The sequence below is a fragment of the Chrysemys picta genome, chromosome 9 (assembly GCF_011386835.1).
Source record: "Chrysemys picta bellii isolate R12L10 chromosome 9, ASM1138683v2, whole genome shotgun sequence".
Taxonomy (NCBI): Eukaryota; Metazoa; Chordata; order Testudines; family Emydidae; genus Chrysemys; species Chrysemys picta.
In genome coordinates this window covers 37617683-37639063 of record NC_088799.1, presented here as the reverse complement: position 1 = coordinate 37639063, position 21381 = coordinate 37617683, and the positions used below count along the sequence as shown (strand labels likewise).

Here is a 21381-nt window from a genome sequence, read left to right as displayed (position 1 = left end):
ATCCAGGTCTCCTAAAAGCCAGTCAAGACCCCTGTCTACTGGACCATGCTCTCTCCTTGAAGAGGCATTTCACTTGTGTGAATGTCAGTAAGTGGAGTTAGATCCTCTTTAAAAAGTAAAAAGTTATGCTTCTGATTTTCAGAAGCACTGAGTAGCCATGTTTCCATTTGAAGTCACTGGGAACTGCAAGTGCTCAACATCTCTGAAAATAGGCCTAACGTTAATTTGCTGTTAATTGTGAAGTGGACTGATGTCACTGATAGTATTAGTTTAATAATCAGTAACTGTGTGTGCTGAGTTTAAAGGGATACTAAACAGAAAATCACATTTGTTTGAAAGATTTGTATATTCTGTAGCTGAGAATAATACTCAAGACTACTATAAATGAATGCAGTTAGAAAAAATATTATTTCTCTTTTGTTGTTGTTGCTGCATTTGACAGTACTGGATCTGTAATCAGTTTTCCAGTTCCCTTCTGTAGTGGAACAAGTGTTTTTCTTTCCTGATGAAGATACCTTTACAAAAAAACCCACACCTTTTTCCCTTGTCCCCCAAAGGATTTTTTCAAAAAGCCAGGATGTGCTAATCTTAAAAATAGTTGAAAATTTAGCTGGAAGCCTACTTTAATTGGAAAGATTCAGTGAATATAGGTTGTGAGGAGGACATTTAGGATTGGTTTTCTTCATCTTTTATGTTTTTGTGTTTGAAAAAATAAATTGACAAATTTGAAGTAGAACAAAATGTGAAGGTAAGTTCTAAACTGTAAATTGGACCATATATTTGAGATTATAAACCATGCATAAAATTCTGGCCTCACTGAATTTAATCACGAAACTCATGTTGATTTTAATGGAGCAAGGATTTCACCCCATAAATTTATTTTCTATAGATCTTAAATATTCCATTAGTGCAGGAAAGACATGGGGGAATATGTGATGGCATGTGTAAACGTGCGGGACTCACCCCTGCGGCACCTCCTGCTGGTCATCTCAGGGAATTAGCTCTTTTCCAGTCTGGGTGCCCTCTGCAGGCCAGTGTCCCACTTGTAGCTGACCCCGTGTCCCTCCTGGACCCCAGTGCCCCTTTACCCTGGAGCTGCCCCCTGGCAATACTCCCACCAGTCTCTATGGGTCTCCCCTCTCTGGGAAACCCCCAACCCTCTAATCCCCACCTTGCCTCAGTCTGGGCTACTGCCAGTCATCACCAAGCCCCCACTCCCTGGGGCAGACTGCAGTGTAAAAGCCACTCATCATAGGCAAGGGGGTTCAGACCTGCTGCCTTCCAGTACCTCTTTGGACCTTGGTCCAGACCTTGCAGCCTGGGGAGTTGCCAGCCTGGAGCTCCCCTCTTCCTGCTCCTCCCCAGCCCTGCTGCACGTCCAGTACCCTTTCTACAGGCAGCCAGGCCCTGCTCTCTCCTAGCCTGGAGAGAGACTTCTCTTGGGCCACTGGCTCACAGCCTTTTTATATAGGCCAGCTGTGGCCTGATTGGGGCGGGGCCCAGCTGTGGCTGCTTCCCCAATCAGCCCATTTTAGCAGCTCTCAGCCTCAACCTTCTCCCAGGGCTGACTTTAACCCTTTTTCTGCTGGAGTGGGGGAGCCGCCCCACTACAGCATGTAAAAATATAAAGGTTTTATCAATATCGAATCGCCTTACTGCTCATCAGTGGTAAAGGGAACTATGCAGATCATCTAAAACAAGTGCTGACAAACTTTTATACCCCACAACACCCGTGTAATCTATTTATGCCACAGAAATACTGTCTTACAAATGTATCAGAGAATTTTAAAAAGTTATATTGGGATAAATTTGTTTCCATCCACCTCCAGACACAGACTCCCTTAGTTACCAGGAGTCTATCTTCAGAAAATAAAAAATATTAAGAAGATTAATATAGCTTTTGTAGACGTAAAAATGTTGTGATTTTAAGGCCCATTATCTCAGGGACCTTCCAGGACTAGACATAGATACAGGATCATGTTCTAAGTTTGTGAGGCCACTCCATCTGGTTGATCTAATATTGAGTAATATGCTTCAAAAGCAATAGTAATAGACTAAATCCTCTATTATTTGCCTACTGTTTTAGTCTCTCCAAATTAAAGGAAAACATGCAGAAGAGAATTTATTGCAAGATTTGGAATAAAAATGTAACGGTAGGAATCTTCAAACCCACCCAGTGTTGGCCAGGCTCTGCTGCCATTAAAGTTAATGGTAAAAATCCCCTTGACTTCAGTAAGAATAGAGCTTGGCAGATTCTGAGCACTCTTTTTGAAAAATTCACTTCACACAAAAGAATAGGTAACTATGTATATACAGTTATGGGAAATGCTACCTGTCAGTGGTCCTGGCTGGCAGACCTGCAATTTGTGCTCTAGGCACTCTCTAGGGGTGACTTTGGTTTGAAATGATCTCCTAGTCTAGAAAGAGACTGTAGAAAAATCCTAGAGGTGTTCCATGTTTGTGGGTCACTGGCTTCCATATAAAATTTTCCCAGCTTACAAGACAACAGTGTTTTTCCAGTTTCTAGTCCTGCAAACAACCTGGATTCTGAAAGTCAAACTAAGTTCTTTCCTTTTCATGCATAATCAATAAAGCCATTGCAGCCCCGATTTTGCCATCAGTTACAGGTGTAACCATACTAGCCTTTAGAATGGGGTTTCACAGGTATAATTCCATAGGTTTTTATTTTAACAAGTAATTCAAGTTTTTTCATATGTTGGTAATTGTGTGTGTGTGCACGTGCTTTTTGAAGAAAGAACTGGCTTCAGATGAAATTGTTTTAACACTGGCAACAAATGCTTGTGAAGATGGAAAGAATTTTTTTTATAAACAATTTGAAAGCAGTGTCCGACCTTTTAAAATCAGAGAAATGTAAAATAACGTATTGTTCATAACAGGGTTCTTGCTTGCATCTTCCAACCTCTGTACATCTAGGTGCCAGCCCTGCAACTGACTTTTTACAGGCAGACCTGTTGGCCTTAGTGGAACTCTGCACAGACGAAGGGACTCTTCTTGTGTAGAGCCATTTGCAAGATCAGGGTCATTTTTATTAAAAGGCTTAAAGTCTCTTTTTGAGAATTGTCATGAAGTTGCAGTTTTGCTCTAGCTTTCAAAAGCCACACTCGAGTGTTTTGGCAGAGTTTTTTTGTAACTTTATTGTACCACTGTCTGTCCATGTGGTTTTTCAGTAGAATTCAGTCCTTCTCAAAACTGTGAGCCAGATACATAATGACACTTTGACTGTTTACACCATCTGAGAATCTGGCCCTTGTGTATTTAAAGTTAAGAGGAAATAAGCATATGGGTTTTATATGTATACATTTGTGTTTTAATATTAGTATAAATATCATGTGGTCCTTTTTATAGTGGTTAGGTGATTTTTCAAGTTCGTGAAAATCTCTTAATTCACCTTTGTTCCTCAATTTCCCCATCTTTAAAATTATTTTGAGTTCTGCAGATGAAAAGGGCTATACAATAGCTTAGTATTACTAATGAACAACTGAAAACAGCTGTTTTGTATTTATATATTTTCTAGTATCTCTGAACATGTCAGTTACGTAGTAGATTAAGGAGGCCTGGTTGACAGAATTTATTTAGATTTCCAAAAGGCCTTTGACAAAGTCCTGCACAAGAGGTTACTAAAGAAGCTAAGTTGTCATGAGTAAAGGGCAAAGTATTGTCATGGATCAAAAATTGGCTAGGAGATAGAAAGCCAAGAGTATAAGTAAATGGTCAGTTTTCATCATGGCAATAGGTTAGTGGAGTGCTTCAAAGTTCTGTACTAGATCCAGAGTTTAATATGTTAATGATTTGGGAAGCGGGATGAGTAGTGGGATAGCAGTATTTAAAGATGACACAAAGTTATTTAGATTAGAGAAGTTCAGAGAGGGCTTTGAGGAACTGCAGAGGAATCTAACCAGGCTAGATGACTGGGCAACACAATGGCAAATAAAGTTCAACATGCAAAGTAAGGCACACATTGGAGGGGGAAAAAATGAAACAACACATACATGAAACAACACAAGGTGCTAAATTAACTGTATCAACCCAGGAAAGGAATCTGGGTGTTATTTTGGAGGGTTCAACTAAAACCTTTGCTTTCATGACTGCAGCTGCACAATTGGCTATCTACATGTTACCATTCATAGATTCCAAGGCCAGAAGGAACCATTGTGATCATTTATTCTGACCACCTGTATAAAACAGGCCATCAAACTTCCCCAAAATAATTCCTAGCTTTTAGAAAAACATCCAATCTTGATTTAAAGATCGCCAGTGATGGAGAATCCACTATGACCCTTGGTAAATTGTTCCAATGGTTAATTATTCTGACAGTTAAAATTTATTCCTTATTTCCAGTCTGAATTTATCTAGCTTCAGGTACCAGTCATTGGATCTTATTATACCTTTCTCTGCTAGATTAAAGAGCCCATTATTAAGTATTTCTTCCCCATGTAGGTACTTCTATGCTGTAATCAAGTTACCCCTTAACCTTCTCTTTGTTAAGCTAAATAGATTGAGGTCTTTGAGTCTGGTCTATAAAGCATGTTTTCTAATACTTCTGTTCATTTTTGTGGCTTTTCTGCGAACCCCTCCAATTTATCAACATCCTTCAGTTCCGGTGCCCACAATTCAAGGACACAATATTCCGGCAGCAGTTGTACCAGTGCCAAATTCAGAGATAAAATAACCTCTCTTCTCCTACTCGAGATTCCCCTGTTGGTGAATCCCAGAATCGCATTAGTTATTTTGGCCACATCGTCACTCTGGGGGCTCATGTTCAACCAATTATCCATCCGAACCCCAAAATCTTTTTTAGAGTCACTACCTCCCAGGATAGTCTCCCATCCTGTAAGTATGGCCTGCATTCTTTGTTCCTAATTGTATGCATTTAGTTAGCCGTATTAAAACTCGCGTTGTTTAGTTGCTCCCAGTTTACCAAACAATCCAGATTACTCTGAACCAGTAATGTGTCCTCTTCATTATTTACTACTACCCCAATTTTTGTGTCTTCTGCAAACATTATCAGTGATGGATTTTATGTTTTCTCCCAGATAATTGTTAAAAATGTTAAATAGCATAGGACCAAGAACTGATCCCTGTGGCACCCCACTGGATACACACCCACTCAGTGACGATTTCCATTTACAGTTGCCTTTTGAGACCCATTGGTTAGCCAGTTTTTAATCCATTTAATATATGTTAATTTTATATCATTCTAGTTTTTTAATTTTAATTTTAACAATTTAAAATGTGTGGTATCAAGTAAAATGCCTTACGGAAGTCTTATTATATTATATCAATGCAATTACATTTATTAACCAGATTTGTAATCTCATTTTAAAAAAAGATAGTTTGACAGGATCTATTTTCCATAAACCCATATTGATTTGCATTAATTACACTACCCTCTTTTAATTTTTTTAATAATCAAGTCTCATATCAGCCACACTATTATCTTGCCTAGGATTGATGTCAGGCTGACAGGCCTATAATTACATGGGTCATCCTGTTTTCCCTTTTTTAAAAATTGGCACAACATTAGCTTTTGTCCAGTCTTCTGGAACTTATCCAGGGCTCCAAGACTAATTGAAAATCATCATTAATGATCCAGCGAAATCCTCAGCCTGCTTTTCTAAAACTCTTGGATGCAAGTTGTCTGGACATACTGATTTAAAAATGTTTACCTAAGTAGTTGCTATTTAACATCCTCCTGAGATACCAGTCAAATGGAAAGAGTGTTATCACCATATAGTGAGACTGTCTCATCTGTTTTTCCCCCCAAACACAGAACAGAAATAATTATTGAATACTTCTGCCTTTTATGCATTATTATTGATAATTCTGCCATTTCAATGTAGTAATAGACCAATACCATTGTCAGGGTTCTTTTTGTTCCTAATATATTTTTAAAACTCCTTATTGTCCTTAACTCTGCTGGTCCTAGATTTCTCGTTATGTCCCTTTGCTTCTCTTAACTATTTTCTGTAGTTCCTCATTTCTGATTTATATTCGTTACTATCATTTTGTTATATATTATTTATTTTTATAGCTATTTTTAGTCCCTCTAAACCAGGTTGTTTTTTAACCTGGACTTTGTTTTTTCTCAATTGTGGCTTTTGGGGCATTTGTTGAGGCATTGTTAAATGGTTCCCAATTATCATTCACATTTTTCTGGTTAAATTCTTCCTCTCAGCTGATTTTGCTCAAATTTGTTTTCAGCTTGGTGATATTGTGCTATTAAAGCAACAAGTATATGTATTACTGGTCTGAACGTTATTCTGCTTGCACATTGTAAATGTGATCGTCATGATTTGGTGTACCTAAGCGACCATTAATTTTTAGTTCTGTGATCAGTTCCTTTTTATCAGTTAAGACAAGGTCTAAAAAAGAATTTCCCTGTGTTGTCTGCAAAACTTTTTGAGTTAGGAAATTGTCATCTATAATGATATTGTGCAGCTGTGTTCATGAAAGTAAACTAGATGTTAGGATGCATAAAGAATGAGATGGAGAATAATACAGAAAATATTTTAATTCCATTATAATCAGTGGTGGTTGCTTTATCTAAAATATTGCATGTGCTATTGGTCACCGCGTCTTAAAAAGGATATTCCAGAATTAGAAACTATTTGGCTGTTCATAAAAAGGCGACGACACTGATTAGGGTAATGGAAAAACTCTCATATGAAAAGAGAGTAAAAAGATTGGAATTGGAAGACTAATGAGAGGTGACATGGTAGAAGTATATAAGATAATAATATAGAAAAGGTAGCTCAGAAGCTTCTGTTCTCCCCATCTCATAACCAAACAGGGGACATGCATTGAAATTAAAAAATGGGAAATTAAAAACTACTAGTAAAAGGAAATACAATTTTCACACAGTGTCGGACTGTAGAACTCACTGTCACATGATGTTATTGAGGCCAAAACCTTAAAGATTGGAGATTTATATGAATAACAAAAATTTCTGAAGTTGTAATAGTTAATGCTAACATAAATTTAGGAATAGAGATTAAACTTCATTCTTCAGGGTTTAAACTGATCTCTAACTATTAGGAAAAGACCTAACATGGAGGGCAGATTAGCCTGCATGTGCCTATTGTGGGGTTTCTTGCACCTTTCCTCTGAAGCATCTGGTACTGACCACTGTCAGAAACAAGACATTGGATGAGAATGAGATGGACTATAGGCCTGATCCAGTATGGCAATTCCTATGTTTTGGCTATATGCGTGGTGCTTCTATCTGAGAGTGTATATATAAAAAACTGCATTTGGATTTATAGCAATGAATGTGGGGAAGCAAGAGTTGGTTTTGTTTACTTGGTTTTTTATTATTTATTTTTATTTTTTAAAAACAAAATAATCATGTTGGAAAAAAATAATATTCTAACGTTTGTAGGGTGATATTTTCAAAAGTGCTCAGACTTGGCTTAGCCCAGTTGACTTTAGTGAGAGTGGAGTTGGTCCAAGGCTGAGCACTTTTAAAAAAAATTCCACTCCTAATATATTAAATGTGTGGATAAATATGTAGAGAGGCAAGGTGGGTGAGGTAATAACTTTTATTGGGCCAGCTTCTGTTGGTACCTTTTCCAGACCTGAATAATAGCTCTGTGTAGCTTGAAAGCTTGTCTCTCTCACCAACAGAAGTTGGTCCAATAAAAGATTACCTCACCCATCTTGTCTCTCTAATATCCTGGGACCAGCCTGGCTACAACAACACTGAATGGACAAATATGTGAAAGAGATTTGTCCAAGAACCACTAAATGATTATTCTCTAATGTCTTAAAACATTTCCAGATATTATTTGTATATGACATTTTTTTCTGTTTAACTAAAAGTGTTAACATGTATATTAACTTTCATAGTCAGTATAATTTTAGCAATTAATTTGCTGTTCAGATAAATGAAAAAATCAGATGCACTAGAGGGCAGTATTTATTTTTTGTTTTTCACTCTTAAGGTTGACTGCTTCTTCAGGAGACCTTTAAGAACTGCCTCAGTACCTAGTATTTCTGACAATGTTTGGATATAAATGTCTGATAAAAGAGAGATTCCTCTCTTACTTTTGACCTCTTAGAGCCTAACAAAGCCTGTGTGCATTCTTAACTTTACATATATGAGTAGTCCCCATAGGAACTGCTGAAGTGTGTAAAGTTAAGCATGTACGTAAGTGTTTGAAGGATTGGGATCTTTATTTAGTAAACTGATTATTAAGTTTGGCACTAAGTGCTGTACACTGGAAAGTACCTCTCTAAACATTCACACTTTGTTGTTCTTGTACTCTCGGTGGATTAAGACCCAAAGTTATTGTAAATTGTTTTAAAAATCAGAAAACCCTTTTCTTAACAATGACTAAATTAAAATGCAAACTAACCCATCATAATTTTAAAAATCCATTATAGGCATTACCTTACAAAGGTTCTGAAACATGGATTTTCAATGCGTCTTCTTTTTTTTTCTGAACCATCAAAGTGAATGATGAGGAAGAAAGTATCATTTTACCCTACCCCATTTAATAAAAATACTGAAGCAGTGCAAGAGAAATTCTAAAAATATTTTTTAAAATGCCAAAATACTCTTTTGATAGGTAAATATCTATAAAATATTTTTGTATCCCTTGAGGAGGAAAAATTGCCTTAGTAATCTGAGTAGTGTTAACTGGTGTGTGTGTGTGTGTGTGTGTGTGTGTGTGTGTGTGTGTGTGAGTGATAGGAGGGTCATGGTGCTAAAAAGATATAAAGAGTTGTCTCCAAGTGTGTAAAGAACAACCTCTTATAATATAAATTGACCACCTAACTCCAGCTGCTGAAGTGTGGCAGTTTAGGTAGGAGTGTGAACATGAGGTCAGGCGATTGGAAAGGAAATGGATTTGGAAGTAGGGTACTTGGAGGCAGGGGTGGCAGAACCAAAAGAGCAATGGAAATATTTTGTGGGCTCTGTTCCTACATAAAGACGGGGAGATGAGAGTGGGATTTGGAGGGGCTGCTGCAGCAGCCAGGATTGGGTCAAGGAGCAGGTAGGAACCACTGGGATCGCCCTTCCCATCCTGGAGCAAGCGGTCTCTGTGCTGCTGAGTCTCTAATTCTCCTTGCGCCCCCTTGAACCTCTTCCTGTCACCCTCCCCCCCCCCACACCCACAGCTGGCTTCTGCCACACTGTTTGGAAGCTGGAGGGGGGAGATGAAGCTTTGGTTCACATCCTCAAAAAATGTGTGCTTGGGAAGGCAGGAGGAAGCAGCATATAGATGGTGGCAGGACATTGGCATGTCAGGGAAAGAGTAACAAACAAGGATGCAGGGGACCATGGGGTTTGGGATAAGGAAAATGAGCTCAACATATGTGTATGTGCAGGGAGATTAAGGATATATCTACATTGCAATCAGGTGGTGTGGTTTCAGTTCATGTATAGGTACCCAAGCTAGCTTTGATCTAACTAGCTGAGGTAGGATTTGTGAAGCCACAACAGCATGTGCTGTTACCCAGTGTTCCAGGTAGGCTTGTACAACCCGTGCTGGGGTGTACGCTGCTGCATCTTCACTGCTTCTTGAGATAGCTAATAGAGGTAAAATTTCCTTTGTTAATAAAAGCTCGTCCCAACTCCCCAAACACACCTGTATCATTGCTAACCTCTGGTGAAGGAAAGCACTGATTTAGTCTGCATCATAAGATCTGCTGAAGCAGGACTCCCCTTGTTCAGATGTCGTACACCAAATTAGTTTAAACTTTAAATATAACATGTAAACATCTGTGTTGAAGGGTTAAAATTGAAATTCCATTGCTTATTTAAGGGATCCCTTTCCAGTCATCTAGTAATTTGTTGTTTTGACCTTCGCATGTATTTCTGCAAGTTATATTGGCAGGTAATGTTAAGTTTGAGTGGATGGTGTAAATCACACCGGGAGATAGTGATAAATATTACATGGCAGTAGGCCCCTGCTTGGAGCCCTTAGGATAATCGGATGAGAGAAGAGTTTGGTGGTGGTGATCCTAAGTGGGTCCTGCTGCTCATTGCTCCAGGTGACTTTATACCTAGAGCTAGCAATGAAACTGATTTCCAGGTCTGCAAAGAATGCTGAGTCTTTTTGAAATTTTTTCATCCCAAAACAGAATGAAAATCCAAAAATTTGAAATTTTTTACAGATTAGCTAAATGCACAATATTTTGTTTCAAAAACATAGAGCCAGCCGGAATAAGATCTATAGGCTCCTGGACTCCTTGGCTTTGTGGCAACCAGTCAGGTGATCTGCTGGGAGTTTGGGAGCCAGGGTGCCAGGTTCCTGACTCCTTGGCTGCCCATTTTTTGTTGAGGGAGTTCTTTCTTTATGAGTAACCCCAGTACCTGCTTCTGCTATTGCTCACAGCTTTGTCAAAAAGCAGCAGCTAAATGAAGTTAACTAGAGTTAGATCAGTTTCACAGCTGCTATTTAATGGTGGATAGTCGTGAAACTGACAACCATCATGTCTATTTCAGTCAGCTTTTTGAGCTCCTAGGCTCTGTGGCTCTTCAGTAACCCGGGTTTCCTAGGCCAAGGCTGGGGAGCCCAGGCTTCTCAGCCAAATGGCTGCTATGGAATTGGGGAGCCTAGATTTCCCAGAAGCCCTCAAGATAGGCTGCAGAGGTGCTGGGAAGGGTGGGTTGGCAGGTGGGTGAATTAGTAGGAAACCAGTAAAGCAAAAAGAATATTTGAGAGATTTTTTTTACTACTAAGCTTTTATCCTTTTAACATGGAATAAACTTTTTAAAATCTTAAATACTTAAGGGTTAATTACTGTGGTGTTTAGCATGGCCTCAGAAGACCCCAAATGCGGTAGACATACCATACTTTCCAAGTGAGGGAGCAGAAACAAAAACTGTGATATCTATTAGGAGATGTCACAGTCCTTGTGAATTGTGGAACTGAACTGTGTGCCAGGTCTCTGGGGTGGTAGTGGGGAAATGTTTTGGGAGGGACAGTAGAGTAGGAGAGGATGTCCTAGCATTTTGAACTACATCTATGTTGTGCTTCTTGTACATGGGGTTGTGGTCCACAGTATGCCGTATCCACCCTACAGCCAATTTCTATTCCCTCAACAATCACATAGTTTCCTTGTACCGAGCCATTTAACTTGGACTTTGAGGGACAAAACATGGAACTTCCACAATGCTATAATTTGTTTTAATGCAAGAATGTTATCCTTTGACAGACTTTGATAATTATATTTTTAGGCTTACATCGTTCATATTTTCACATGGGTTAAGGCATAATAAGGATCCTTTTCTAAATTACACTTATATAAATTTATATTACTTTATTAGGTCATCCTTGGAAAATACACTTGGCTCTCATATGATGAAGTCTATGTTAAAGCTACTAATTTTGGAAATGGCTTAGCAGTATTGGGGCAGCAACCGAAGACTAACATTGCCATCTTCTGTGAGACTAGAGCAGAGTGGATGATCGTTGCACAGGCCTGCTTTATGTGCAGTTACCAACGTAAGTACTTTTCTTCATTGAACCTATATTTTAAATACCTTTTGGTCTCATGACATTGATTTTGAGGTCACTTCATGTATTAGAGGTTTATTATTTGTATATATTCTGTAAAATAAAATATTTTAATCTCAAATGAAAAATATCTATGATGCTAAACTAAGTCTCTGTCCAATTCTGTTCTGGTGTGTTATGTTATAAACCTCTAGATGGAGAAACTTGTGTGTGTTCTATCAGGTCTGGATCCACAATTGTAGTAGAGTCTCAATAAATATATAAAAGTTAAATAAGTATATCTTCCTCAGACCAGTTTGTGCCCTGCTTCTCCGTGAGAGATGAGCAATGAGGAGAAACAATCTTCAATTTTTTTTGCTGTCGAATCAATGCAGGTTGCTGTAGTTCCTTTATAATAAAATAAATAAATAAAAAACCCTGTAAGAATTAATTGAATTAAGTGAGTCAGATGTATACCTACACTTTATATGGTTTAGATTTCAGATTGGACACTTGCTACATTTTGCATTACAAGATGACTTTTTCATTGTTATAAATTTGATTTGAATAAGGATTTATATTCATTTTATAATATCAGACCAAAACTATATATCAGTGTATCTGAGATTACCCAATTTTCTTTCAACCTTATCTGTTATCCATCACTTCACTGTCAGGGATTGACCTGTCAAATTAAGTTCTCTGGTTTAAGTAAAGTTAACTAGATTTAATTCACTTGCACTTTCATTAGCTACATTGTTCTGGTTAGGACTAATAATGTTTGTTCAGGAACCCATTTTGGTTGGCCATGTAGGTCTTCTAAACCTCATTTATCTGTCTTAATTTTCCCCTTTCTTCCTCTTTTCTTCTCCTGCTGCATTTATATTCCCACAGGCCTCTTTCATTTCCATCCACCACTTTTCTTCAATCCGCCGAAGAAATGGCTGCTTTGCCTCAAGTGATCATATTGGTCCAGCCATTTCTTGAGATGAATTTTTCACACACTCCAGACTAATTAGTAAAAGCAGCATTTGAAAGATCTATCTAAGTGAAAACAAAGGAGAAACTAAATAAGAAGAAATAGTAAAAATGTTGATTCTGTTTGGAGAGCTGTACACACTATACTATAGCATTTGCAGGAAGTCTGTATTTGCACCAAAACTCTACACCAGAGACCAGCCATTTCAGAGTCAAGGCAATGTCAGGAGCTGTCATGAGTCATTGCAGCCTCATTGTTTACATTTCACATTTAATATAGTGGTAATGTAGGCTTTATGGCACTGTATTTAAATTTTTGTTTTCTTAATTCTTTAAGGATGTCTGTTAGTCACTTATGATATCCAGCTAATAGTGGTTAGCTTCATTTGAAGGATTGTGGTAACATTTGTTAGGATGCATGCATTTTTTAAGGGCAATTGTAAGTACACTGTTTTATTTGTTGTGCAGGAGGAGACACTATTATGAGCACTGAGCACCTACATCTCCTTTTTGCTTTTTCACAATATTCCTCCATAAAGTTCTTCTTACTGTTCTGTTACCTATTTCATTGCAACAGTTGTTATAATGTGAGCCTGTTGAGTGAAGGTGTAATCCTGGACTCAGAATCTTTCATTCGGAAGAGCTCGTCCAGAAGAGATCAGATGTTGTAAGAGCTCAAGAACACACTTTTTTTATTGTGAAATCTGTGTTGGTAGTTATGTATGTTTTGTTGGCCCCAGCAGGATGAAATCCAGGCTCTATTGAACACACAGCAAGGTATTGTAGATTCCCTGCCATGATGGACTTTTCTGGACAGCTCTTGTCAGGGAGCACCATTTTCTCTTTCTACCTGAGCTGCACATGTAACAGATGCATCCAGCCTTGGCTGGTGGCTCACCTGAGTCCAACTGTTCGTTTAGCAGGAAGAGGCCAAACTCAATTTATTGGAATAAAGGGCAGTCAAGGGCCATACACATCTCTCCATCTGCCAGGCAAAGAAAGCATCCTAGCAGATCACCTGAGCCACAAGTACTATGCTTATCAGAGACTATGGTCTCTGAAAGATGTTATAATTAAGTCCGTATTTCAGAAACAGGGAAACCCCCCAAATAGATTTATTTTGCCACTAGACACAACACTCCCTTCAGTTCTCTATATTCTTGTGTCAGAATTTTCTGTGTCATCCCTCTTATGCTTCTACTCCTCAGTGTTATCAGGAAGATAAAAGCAAGAAAGAATCCATGTGACTTTTTCACAGCTCCACAGTTGAAATAGCAAATATAGTTCACAGACTTGTTGTCTATGAAAACAAAACCCTCCATATCATCTATAACTTTCCAATAGCTTGGTCTTGGAAATGGGGTCAGATCTTGCATCCAGACGATTGGAACATGTTACCTCAGTAGAAATAGAAAGCAATTGTTTATTGGAGATGCAGCAGCTATTAGTGGAGAGTCAAAAGGCCTCAACCAAGCCCAGTTCTTTTGAAATGGTAGAGAATTTTCAACCTGGGTGTACAGGAGGAGAAACAACATGGTCCAGTGGATAGGTAACTGCATTGGATTGTGACTTGGGAAACATGGTTTGTTGGTGCTACCATTGACCCGCTTTGTGACCCTGGATAAATTGCTTACCCCTCTTTGTGCTATTCCATCCCCAGTCTTTAATGTTTGGATTTTAATCTCTTTGAGACACAGTCCCTTCATCCCTAAATATCTATACAGTGCCTAACACAATGGGGCCCTGATCTCAGTTGCGATCTCTAGGCACTATTATAATACAAATTATGACAATATTAGCCAAAATTGGGTAACTAAATTGACTTATCTGATATTTTTATGCAGTATTCTTTTGCTTTTAAGGTTTAAGTCTACACTGTCTAGGGAAGCAAACCTGTAATCTTTAAATATCCCTATTGTTAGATAACAATAAATATGCCTATTGTTAGATAATCCCCCAAGGATAGGGATCTGCACAGTACAGCAATTCTCAAATGAGCAGGGTTACTCACCTCTAATTGGAGACCTCAGATTGTTACCTGTGCAGATCCATCCTCCTCCACTTCTGTGGAATACATTATTTTCTGAATGAACACCCAAGGGAATAAGATGCACTGTTCATTTATTTTATCCTTGGAAATGAAATAGATTAACAAATTTTAAAAAGTTTTTTTTAAAAATTCTAACATAGTGAAATGTCCCAATGGATAATGTAGTGCAGGGATCAGCAACCTTTGGCATGCGATTTGTTTACCTGCCATGTCCGCGGGTTCGGCTGATCGCGGCTCCCACTGGCCACGGTTCACCGCTCCAGTCCAATGGGGGCTGCGGGAAGTGGCAGCCTGCACATTCCTCAGCTCACGCCGCTTCCTGCAGCCCTCATTGGCCTGGAGCGGTGAACCGCGGCCAGTGGGAGCCGCGATTGGCTGAACCCACGGACGTAGCAGGTAAACAAACCAGCCCGGCCCACCAGGGTGCTTACCCTGGCGGGCCGCGGGCCAAAGGTTGCAGATCCCTGGTGTAGAGTGGTGTATGGAATTATTTTATTTGGCTTAATGTTTTAAATTCTCTCATTGAGACGTGCTTCAGCTCACTGTCTGACATATTATTTAGTGTCTAAGCAGTATGTGATCTTGTGTGAACTTGGCTGACTTTTTTGTTGGCAGATGATATTATCATGCACTGTTCACGTAGTCACTTAGAACAGAATGAATTATATTTTAACTAACTTTAGCAATATGGTAAATGATTCACTTATTGTGCTGCTGCTAAATTATACATACGAGTATTGGTATTTTCCCAATTTGCAGATATAGAAAGGAAAACTTATTCCTTCAGTACTGTGCCATGCACTTGGAATGTAAAATGTAATATCTTTTATGGTACAGTATGAACAATATATGGTAGTGAATGCTTTATATGTTTTATACTCACTGACAGTCTGGCGATGGATACAATGTTTTTATGGACATACTCCTATATTTTGGTGTATTTTATATATTTCATGAATTGCACAAAATTAAGATGATTTGATAATTTAGAAAAATCCTACATATTCAATTTTTTATACTTACTTTTATTTCAAGACCTGTAAATTGTTTAAAGTTTCAAAGAAGTTGTGTGTATGTGAGAGAGTGATTTACATGACTAGTTTAAACTGGTAATGTAGCAGTTGCATTGAACTTTTCCCTCTTTCAAAATCTATTCATGCACAAAACCTCTTACCCAACCACTGGGAACAACTGAAAGACCTGAGTCAGTGTTAAGTAAGATCACAAAAACATAAGGTCATGTATTGCGTTTTCCCTAATAGCCTCCTAATACATTGATAATCTGAGGTTGGGTGTCTCTGGGCTTTTCTTCTAGGATGGATTTGACTCCCTCACAGAAGTCTTTTTAGTGAAAAATATACTTTTTTTTTTAATCTGTTTGACACATACACCTCTGCCCCGATATAATGCTGTCCTTGGGAGCCAAAAAATCTTACTGCGTTATAGGTGAAACCACGTTATATCGAACTTGCTTTGATCCACCGGAGCGTGCAGCCCCGCCCCCCTGGAGCACTGCTTTACCGTGTTATATCTGAATTTGTGTTATATCGGGTCGCTTTATATAGGGGTAGAGGTGTAGTAGGGAGTGAATGAGTCTAATTTTAATATGTGTGAAATCTTGGCCACATGGAAATCAATGAAAAACATTCCCATTGACCTCAATGGGGTGAGGATTTCACCCTATATCATTAGCTGAGAAATTTAGTGCTTGGACGTTTGTTTTTGTTTTCTAACTTGTTCTTGAATCAATACCAAAAGGAATATACAAATAGAAGTTAAATTTCAGACTTAATATTGTATATGTAATGCAGTCTCAGATGTGCCTCAGAAAGTGTTAGGTACCTTTGCTGAGAAGTGATGACTTTGCAGATCAACATTGGTGATAGTGGCTAGCAGCTGTCATAGCTCGCTTTTAATTTTTCTCCATGACGTCAGTGCACCATCTTGTAAACTATATAAACCTCTCAGCCTAGTCAGCTCTCTCACATAACTAATTAGTTTTTCACTTGTTTGCTTTGTAGGTGAATAATTCTATAAATTATTATTCAAGAGATTATACTTTTCTCTCCAAGTACTGTGTAGTTTCAATACGCTAGCTGGCTTGGGGAAACTTAATTTTTGCTAAGTTGTTTGTATAACAGGGGTCACCGGACTAAGTGGAGAGAGCTCGTGGGAACTAGAGGCACTCTTCTGTACTTTTCTCCCACCAAATTAAAGAAAACAATGTGCATGTGCATTTGCCCTGCAACAGTTCTAAACTATGATGGACTTTTTTAACAAGAAAAAAATAAAGGTCAACGATTAACTTTTTTGATTAAAAGAAACTGGCTGCTTTTGCATTTTTCTTAGTATACCATAGTGAGTTAGTAGTTCCAAGAATTACATAGCCACTGATAGGCTGAGACTTTTTCTTTGGTGGTATTGGGAACTAACTTTACTAAAATAAAGCTAGTCCAATAATATAATTAAATTGTAGTGGGTTTTTTCTCCGGTTAAAAATTTCAGGAAACTAAATCCAGATAGAAGCCCAAGTGAAATTTAAAAATATCTGATTCTGAAAATGGTGCAAATCTTCTGTGCTTGATCTTGTCATTGTAAATAAGGGATTGTGCCAAAGGTGAAAAGAATTAGTGATCTTGCAACTTGTTCAAGAGGTGAACTGCACTAAACTCTCTTCACTCCTCAGTTAATATTCCATTTTGGAAAAGTAAAGTTAGCTTTGCTTTTAGACTTATACGGTAGATTTTTTTTCCTCTTTCCCTCTGACTGGTTCTTTCTGCCCCTTTCTCCTCTTCTGTTCTCTTCCCACCCAAATTGTAAGTATGAAGTAATTACTGAGGTTTCCTAATCATGAGCTACTCAGGTTCCCGACCTAGGGACCCGCTAGCAGCAGCCACTTACTGCCCTCCTCCAACTCTCCTCTACTGCCTACTTCCCTGGGCCACTTCCCCATAGCCCCAGCATCTTTTCTGCCCCTTTGTGTCAGGGCCCCAGTCTGGCAGTCATCAGCGTAGAGCTCTCCCAGTCTCAGCTGACCCTGCCCAGCACTGCTCTGTTTTAGGTGCTTCTCTAAGAGCCCGTTCTTCTCCCTTTGCCCTCCAGGGAGAGACTGCGCTCCTCTCCACCCTACAGCCTTCTTACAGGGCCCAGCCTGGCCCTGATTGGCTGCTTTCAAGCCTCTACTTGATTGGCTTCTAATAAGCCCTTCCAGTGTTGGCAGGGGCTCTGTGCAGACTCTCTGGCTTGCTTGAACCCCATCCATGCCAGAGTGGGGTAGTTGCCCCACTACACAAGGACAAAAATTAGTATATTGTCTTGCTCATACACATTCAAAAATACCCATCTTCCCCTCCCTCCTTCCACCTCCAGGATTGGTGTTTCATGCATTCTTTTATTAGTGTTCTTCCTACCATATGAAAACACAATTCTTCTCTGATCGTACTGTTGGATCTCCACAGATGAAACCAGAGAGTCCTTTTGACTTCATTGGGTCTACCACAGAGGCACAAGGATCTGCATATGCAGACCTGATTGCAGAATTGGAATCAATGTTTGAAAAGACCAGTAGTAGTCAGTTCAGATCTGGTGATTTTAATGTAATCTACTAAACACAGCAAAAATAAAAAAGATAACTGATCCTATTTTTGTCATATAGAAGAAGGTTAGGAAATTTAAGGGAAAGTTGTAGTTGCGGTTTCAAAGAACAAACTTATCAAATAATTACTTTATTAAGTGTCACATACTATATATTCTACAGTATGCAAATCAGGAAATAAAAATATATTATTTTCACTTCATTAGCAGATAACTGAATTAGACTTTCAAGATTAAACATTTATTTACTTATGTAACTTATAAGTAAAACAATTTATGCAAATTTTATACTCTGTTCAGTGAGCCCTATTTGAAAGACACAAATCTGAGATGAGTTAATTTAAATAAAATAATACTTGAATTTGGCATTTGGTGAATGAGAAAACTTTTACCCTTAACTACTACATACCTCTGAAAACTACAGTTATGCATCTTATAATTTAACTGAATGTTGCATATAATTGAAAATCAGTGTAGAGTCTTGTTTAATAGTAATAATATCAGTATATGAATTTACTATAGCATTTGTATAATTGCAACCAGTGCTGATCCTCCCACTCAAACTCATATTTCTTCATTACAGCTGGAACTGATTTGGGGCAAACTCACACAAAGTGTGGGTTTAAAGACTGAATCAGGATTGTTTCCATTTAATAGTTTTCAGATATTTAGCTATAGATAATGTACATGGATAATAGTAATGGGAATCATTAGAAGTACATCATGTGGTAGAGCTTTATATATATAGATAGATAGAAAGAGAGAGAGACTGACTTGATGTATACCTGACTAGATAAGTAGGATTTGCCATTCAGAATCAGACTCCTTGTGTATCTAATATGACAGTGCTCTCTGGTAGGAGAGCATTCCTGTTGCTTCAGAGGAATGCAAAAAAATTCCCAAAATTTTTCTATCCATCTGTGTAAAATTGTACACCGGAGAATCAGGATTTTGAACCTCATAGACAATCAATATGCACCTTTAAAGTTAAAATGAAAAATGAGCATTGGTGTCAGTGTCATAAAGTGGTCAAGTATGCATAAGTTTTATTACCTGGTGCATGGGATTCAAAACCTACATTCAGAGCCTCCCAGGTGCAATTTTTTTTCACCTGTACCAGCCATGCACAGAGAAAGTCTGTGTATTTGACAGAAATTATAAGTGCTGTTTGTCAAAATTGTTTGAAGGGAGATTCTGAACCCATTTTTAAACTTAAGAAAAGTTCAACCTTGTATTAATTACAACTTACAAATAGCTTCTGATCAGTCACCAGTTCAAAAAGTCTAGTAACGGAATGTATGATTTTTGGAACAAGAAATTGATCAATTAAAGTTAGTCCTCTTCTATGGAGGGAAGATGAAGTACAGTGTAAAATTTTACAAATTAAGAACAGATGCCTGAATTTAGAATGATAAAAGCCAGGAAGATTGAGGAGCAAGTCTAGAGACGATTACTTGGGCTGGTGTGATTTTTGGAATATTCAGTTATTGCTTGCTTAACTACAAATACTCATGTAAGCAACATTTGTTCTCGATTTCTCTCATAAGCAAACTAAAACTTGCGTTCAGTTCTTTTAAATGCATATAACATACTTTGCCGTAAGACTACATACCTTCTTGGCCGTTACCTTAGCTGGCAACACAGGTTCTGATTCCCTTGCCAGAGTTGGTTAATCTGAGGCCCCTTTTTTTAACTCTTTGAAGACCTTTGAAATATCTTGAATCCTTATTATAAATATTCATCAGTTTATTTTTTCCCCACAGTTGTTACACTGTATGCTACTTTAGGAGGCCCAGCAATAGTACATGGACTAAATGAAAGTGAGGTGACAACCATCATTACTAGTAAAGAACTGATGCAAACAAAATTGAAGGTAAGGAATATGCCTTTTCTTTTTGAATAAATCTGTTGTAGTGTATGTGATCTGGTGTTTTTGGAGACTAAAGGCTGATGTATATGGCCCAATTTATTGATTTACTTGCCTTTCGTAATGCATGTATTTAACATGTTACAGATTTGTTTCTTTTTTCACAATATAAGAGAACAGAAACATCAAACATTTTCTAAAGCAAAATGTAGGGCGTGATTTTACACTCCGTGACTCTTGTGCAGTTATATGTACCAGTACCAAGTAAGGCTTTAATCTTTTTAATATACAATGCATGGTTGGAATGATGAGCCCATACACAACCCCGTTGAAACTAGAAGGGCTGCTTCTTCGAGAGAGATGTCCCTGTGGGTGCTCCACTCCAGGGGTTCGTGCATCCCTGCGCCTTCGCTCTGAGATTTTTACAGCAGTACTCCTACGAGTCGCACACTTGCAGAGCCTGCCCCTCAGCTCTGAGTGTACCTTAATAGTACGCTTGCGCAACCGGTCTCCTCAGTTCCTTCCCTACCATCCCCGGCCTGAGACGGAGCCCAGCAGACTTATTAGAGAATTTCTTCTCTCCCTTGTTGAACTCCCCCCCTCCCCCCCTTAGTTTAACTTACCAGTAATAGTTAGGTACCCTTTTCCCATCTCTTCTCTTCTCTTTAAAGCAAAAAAAAACAAAAACAAAAACTTTTTTTGTTCCTGTCAGTGCAGCCGCTTCTGACATGCCTGGCTCTCCAGGTTTTAAGCACTGCTCTAACTGTAATGATGCCATCCCTCTTTCAGATGGCCACTCTAAATGCATTAAATGTTTGGGGGAGTCCCACATCCCCCAAAAATGTGTCCACTGCAGCAAGTTGAAATCGGGTAACGCAAAGAAAGGGAGCTGCAGCTAAAACTGCTCCTGCTGCAAAAATCTCTCGGACCAGCCTCAGACCTGGGCTCTGACTCTACTGTACACCGCAGCCCCCTTGCTTCAAAGAGACAAAAGAAAACTTCAAAAAAAATCAGTCTCTCTCACCCACAAAGGGTATTTGCAGGGACAAGCCTTTTCTGGGTACTGGTTCCCTCCCCGCGCTCCCCTGGCCGAGTACCTTTGATGCGCTGGGCTTCTCTGGCGCCACGCGAAACCTGCCTGCGACTGCGGTGGACGCACTAACCTCTGGTGCCGAGGCTTTAGGCTTTCAGTTGCCTGCCTCTCACAAGGCACCGTTCGGCACCGCAATGGAAGCAGTGCCGATGCATACTAGCCTGCCTGATCCCCCGCAGGCTCCTCTCACTCTCCTGGCACTGTCAGCCTTTGAGCTAGCTGGCAGTAACAGAACGCTTAGGACACCCGTGCAGAGGAATCCCTCCTCACAACAAATTCCTCTCGCTCAGCCCTCCCCTCACAGAGGCACTGCAGCACTGCAGTTCACACACTC

The 21381-nt window shown here is 38.9% G+C and overlaps 1 protein-coding gene and 1 long non-coding RNA gene across 14 annotated transcripts in view; one reads left to right on the top strand and one right to left on the bottom strand.

Moving 5' to 3' along the window:
- Positions 1 to 21381, top strand: part of ACSL3 (acyl-CoA synthetase long chain family member 3) — a 130143-nt gene that overhangs the window by 66844 nt on the left and 41918 nt on the right. For all 13 annotated transcript variants that reach the window (XR_010590669.1, XR_006175218.2, XM_065558027.1 and 10 more), the window contains 2 exons: positions 11297 to 11474; positions 19851 to 19960. Coding sequence is in view for 11 of the 13 variants with exons in the window: in XM_065558027.1 (XP_065414099.1) it covers positions 11297 to 11474; positions 19851 to 19960 (288 nt within the window). In the remaining 2 variants the exon portion in view is untranslated. The remainder of the gene's footprint in view (positions 1 to 11296; positions 11475 to 19850; positions 19961 to 21381) is intronic.
- Positions 11301 to 14766, bottom strand: LOC112059218 (uncharacterized). Its single transcript, XR_002888472.3, has 3 exons — positions 14697 to 14766; positions 14455 to 14574; positions 11301 to 11873 (listed from the first exon to the last, which is right to left on the bottom strand). It is a non-coding gene; the product is annotated as an uncharacterized LOC112059218 (long non-coding RNA).